The following is a 5,104-nucleotide window of genomic DNA, read 5'->3' on the forward strand; positions in this document are numbered from 1 at the left end:
TTTTGAATGGAATATTTTTTCTAATTTCTCTGAGAGTAGATTGCTGGTATAAGTGAATGCTCTTGTTTAGTTCTATTGAATTTGTAACTTGCAACTTTAATGTATTTATTAGATCCAGGACTGGGCACAATGACACACACCGTCAGTTCCAGCACTTGAGAGGCACAGGCAGGTGGATCTCTGTCTGAATTTTGGACAGTCTGGTTTCCTAGGAAGTTCTAGGCCAGTTAGAACACAGTAAGACCCTGGTTCAAAACAACAAAATAAAGACAAAAACACAAAAGAACAAAACCAAACCAGAATCCTATAGGGAGAATTTGATTTCTTCCCTTCCTGTTTCAATCCCCTTTATGTCTTTGTACTGTTGAGTTGCTTTAGCTAAAATTTTGGGCACGATTATCAAAAAAGAGAGGGGAAAGTGTACATATGTCCTTCATTTTTGAGGAAATCTCAGTCTGTCTCCATTTAATGTTACTCTAGGTGTGTTATATATATCCTTTACTACAAATTTGAGGTTCATCAAGGAAGTTGCTCTGTAGGGTTTTGTTTGATTTGTTTTTGTTTGGTTGGTTTTTTTAATGTCTTGATCTGGTTTTGATGTCAAGATAATGCTGGATTTGTAGAATAAATTTGGTAGTGTTCCTTTATGTTTTATGGAACAAATAAAGAGGAACTGGTAGCCGGGCGTGGTGGCGCACGCCTTTGATCCCAGCACTCGGGAGGCAGAGGCAGGTGGATTTCTGAGTTCGAGGCCAGCCTGGTCTACAAAGTGAGTTCCAGGACAGCCAGGGCTATCAGAGAAACCCTGTCTCAAAAAACCAAAAAAAAAAAAAAAAGAGGAACTGGTATGAAGTCTTCCTTGATCTTTTCCTAGGACTAATGAATTCATCTGGCCTTGGCTTTCCTTTGAGGAGAGGCTTTTAAAAACAGTTTCAGTCTGATTGCTCATCAAGGGTCTGCTTATTTACATCTTAAGGGCTTAATTTTGGTAGATGATATACATTAAGAATTTTTTTTTTTAGGTTATCCAGGTTTTCAGTCATAAGCTATGAAAGAACAAATAAAACTAATTGTTTTCTTATTCTAACTTTGTCGTGGGTTTGTGGTGGTGAATGAGTGTATAACATATTTAGTAATGAGAGTGTGAAACTCATAGCTTCAGAGTGGCTGCTTTAACTACATAGAGGTTTATTGAGATTGATAGACTTCAGGTTTCATTAATTTTGGTAGGTGATATTTATTTATTTGAAAGGTTTTTAAATAATAAAAAATAAAATAAAAACAATATTTGTGACAAAATTGATTTTAGAAAGTTCTGTTTAGTCTTTTACTTTTCTGTCGTGTAAGAATAGAATTTTGTCCACACTGGCTCTTCATCTTTCTGTGGTATGAGGTCGCAGTAAGAAGGCTCTTTATACCCAGCAACATGAGAAATGAATCTCTGCCCCGCCCTGCCCTGCTCTGCTTTTCTCTTTTTCCTTTTTTCCCTTCCTTCTTCCCCCTCCTTTCCTCTCCCCCTCCCTCAATTCTTATCTTCCTTGACCTTCCTCTGTCCCCCTAAATAGGGTTTTTCTGTGTATCCCTGGCTGTCTTAGAACTCACTCTAGACCTTGGTGGCCTCCGAACTGGACGATCCACCTGCCTCTGCTGGGATTGAGAGGCATGCACCACCACCACCACCAGACTCTTCTTCCTGTAATTGAAAGACGCTTTTAGCTGTTTTATTGTTTTAGTTGGTACATTTAATAGGGAATGCATGACTTTGTTTTTAATTTTGATTCATTGGTACTTGTGAAGAAATTTTCTATTTTAGGTTTTTCCTTTTAGTTTATATAACTAAGATAAGTTATTTGTTGTGGTTTTATTTTACATCTATTTTGGGTCTTTGTGTGCATGTGTTGGTGTGATATCTGTATATGTCACATGGTAGTCAGAGGAGAACTTAATGGGAGTCTCTGTTTTTCTCCTACTATATGGGTCATGGAGACTGAATTCAGGTCATTAGGCCAATTGCCAGCAAATACCTTACTCTCTTAGCCGTATTGCCGGTGCATGTAACAAGTAGTTTTTTTATATGATATGGTGTACATTTTAATTTTAGGCTTTTGGACATGCAGCAGTTTTTATTAGATGGAATGTTAATTTTTGCCTGTCATTTAATGTTGTATGTCTGAAAAGGCTTACAGCATCTCCAGATCAGCCTGAACTGTGCTGATCTGTTTTGTTTTTCCTGCTACTTTGTGGGTAAGTTTCTTATTTTTACTTTTTTTAAATATGCATTCCATCCATTTGGTTTATTTTACTTGTATAATAAGTAAAACCATTAGATTACCTTTTATTTTGTACTTATAGATAAAATCTATATAATTTTAGTTTCTGATCTGATTCCTTTGCTTTTGAAAGCTGTTTTATTTAGGTTTGTTTTGGTTTTTAACTCTTTGTAACTTGTAGACTTAGGTATATATTGGTTTATTGAGTACAAGGTAGAGAGAGAGTCCAGAGGTCAAACCCTCTTGGACCTCTAGAAGATCAGCCCCTAAGGCTTAGAATATCATTATTTAGCATAAGAGGCCTACAGCAAAGCTTCCCTTCCCCTTTTCTTTTCAGTGGAGACGTTTTACAAAGTTTCCCTGGCTGGCCCTATAATCCTCTCTATAGACTAAACTGTGTTTAAACTCAGTAGAAACTCACCTACCTCTGCCTCCCAAGTGCTTAGTTTAATGGCATGTGCCACACACCTGGCCCCAATTTTAATTGTTTTTTCTAAAGACTTTTCTAAGACTTAATTCATTTGATTTTGTATGTTTTGTGTGCACATATGTATGTGTACCATATGTAAGCTCGGTGCCTCTTGAGGACCAGAAGGAAAGCATCAGATCCTCTGGAACTGGAGCTGTGTGCATGGCTATAAACCACCATGCTGATGCCGGGAACTGATACTCTTTTTTTTTTTTTTTTGGTTTTGGTTTTTCGAGACAGGGTTTCTCTGTGTAGCCCTGGCTGTCCTGGAACTCACTCTGTAGACCAGGCTAGCCTTGAACTCAGAAATCCGCCTGCCTCTGCCTCCCAAGTGCTGGGATTAAAGGCGTGCGCCACCACGCCTGGTGGGAACTGATACTCTTAACTGCTGAGCCATCATCTCCAGTGCCTTTTAGAGTTTTTAAATACTATCATTATTGTAGATGTTGTAGTATGGGTTTTTGTTTTCTTTCTTTTTAGTTTTTTGTTTGTTTTCTTAGAGAGCCAGTTGACTATAATGATAAAGTTATCCTCAAGGAACTCAAAGATTCAAGATCTTCCTATGTTTTCCTCCCAAGTGCTTGATTACAGGATGTGTACCACCACACATGTCCCCGTGGTTGTGAATGTACACAATGAAACCCAGTTTAATAACCTTAGAATGTATTTCAGACTCATACTAATTTTTTTTTATTGGGTTGGTGATTTGGCTAAAATGATCAAGGTACTTGCCACCAAGCCTGCTGGCCAGAGTTTGATTCCTAGGACAAAATGAAAGGAGTCAGCTGCTGCAAACTTTTCTCTGAATTCCATATGTACTGTGGTTCACTCAAGCCTATATACATACACGAATCAATGCAAGTTAAAAATACGTTATGCATATAAAGTTATTTTTTAAAATGTTAGAGGAGGTTTTGTTTTCTTCTTCTACATTTGTCTTAAAATAAGTTTGTTGAATTAAAGATGTATTTACTAACCCCTCAGGGAAGTAGATACTGGAAGATCTGGGATTTCAAGATCCTCTTATATTAGGCATTGAGTTTGAGGCCATTCTGTCTCAAGAATCAAATAACAACAAAAATGCAAAATCAGACCCTCCTGGGCCTGGTGGTATTCATCTTTAATCCTGGCATTCAGAAGGTAAAGGCAGACAGATCTCTGGGAGTTCCAAGGACAGCATTGAGAACAATGCCAAAGTTAAAACTTAAAAAACTTTTTTCTTTCTTGTAGGTAATTTTGAATTGCTCAGCTCTTCAGAGTTTATTGCATCTGCTGAGTAGCCCAAAGGAATCTATCAAAAAAGAAGCATGTTGGACAATCTCTAATATTACAGCTGGAAATCGGGCACAGATCCAGGTAATGCTGCCGTCCCTGCTCTTCTATCCCTGTGTGAGAGCTTCACTGTCAAGATACTTTGTTTACTTTTATTTATGTGTGTGCACCTGCTTTACTGTTTGTTTGTGTGTGTGATGTTGTTGGAGACCAGAAGAAGGGATTGAATCTTCCGGAACTGGAATGACAGGCAGTCATAAGTCATCTGTGGGGGCTAGAACGGAACTTAGGTCCTCTAAAGAGTAGTAAACAGCTGAGCCGTCCCTCCAGCCTTTGGTCAGCCTTTAATATGCAGACGTCAACATTTCTTGTAGAGCTGTCAGCTTCCAGTGTTACTTTCTCAGTCTAATTTCTCTTTATTCTGATGTTAGTCTTTTGCTGTTTTTACTTAGCCATGCATTTTCTCTTTACCTTGAAAGTTTGGTGATTTGCTGAAGATCCCCCCAAAAAGTACTTGTGTTTTCAAAGTGTTTTAATGGACTTTATGCTAAATATATTGGCTTTACTTATTAAATTATATTTTCCAGTGAACCCATGTGTTAGGTTGTTTTAAAACTTTTATTGACTATTAGTGGCCTTTTGTAACCCCAGCTGGCCTGAATCTCACTGTTTAGACCATGCTGTCCTTGGAATTCCCAGAGATCTGTCTGCCTTTACCTACTGAATGCCAGGATTAAAGATGAATACCACCAGGCCCAGGAGGGTCTGTTTTCTTAAATATACCCTTTTGCAGAATTGAGTAAAATATGCCATTTAGTTAAAAAGAAATACTATTATTATAGAGTGTGAGTGTGTAGCCAGCTATGGCTGGCCTGAAACTCACTATGTAGACCAAGTTACCATCAAGCTCAAAGAGTCTGTCTGCCTCGCCCTCTCTAGTATTGTGATTAAATGCTTGCATCAACATTTCCTGGCCCAGGTAACTAAATACACTTTACCATTATTTGTTTATTGTGTTTGTCTCATACACAGGTAGGCAATACTGTGACCTTCATTTTGAGCTTGCCCCCACATCTGCTTTTTTTTTTTTTTT

At 38.0% G+C, this 5,104-nt stretch overlaps 1 protein-coding gene across 1 annotated transcript in view; it reads left to right on the forward strand.

The window, feature by feature from the left end:
* Kpna1 (karyopherin subunit alpha 1) overlaps positions 1–5,104 on the forward strand; it is a 55,863-nt gene that overhangs the window by 43,901 nt on the left and 6,858 nt on the right. The window contains exon 11 of the mRNA XM_021184981.2: positions 3,970–4,095. Within this exon, the coding sequence (XP_021040640.1) occupies positions 3,970–4,095 (126 nt within the window). The remainder of the gene's footprint in view (positions 1–3,969; positions 4,096–5,104) is intronic.

The sequence above is a fragment of the Mus caroli genome, chromosome 16 (assembly GCF_900094665.2).
Source record: "Mus caroli chromosome 16, CAROLI_EIJ_v1.1, whole genome shotgun sequence".
Lineage (NCBI taxonomy): Eukaryota > Metazoa > Chordata > Mammalia > Rodentia > Muridae > Mus > Mus caroli.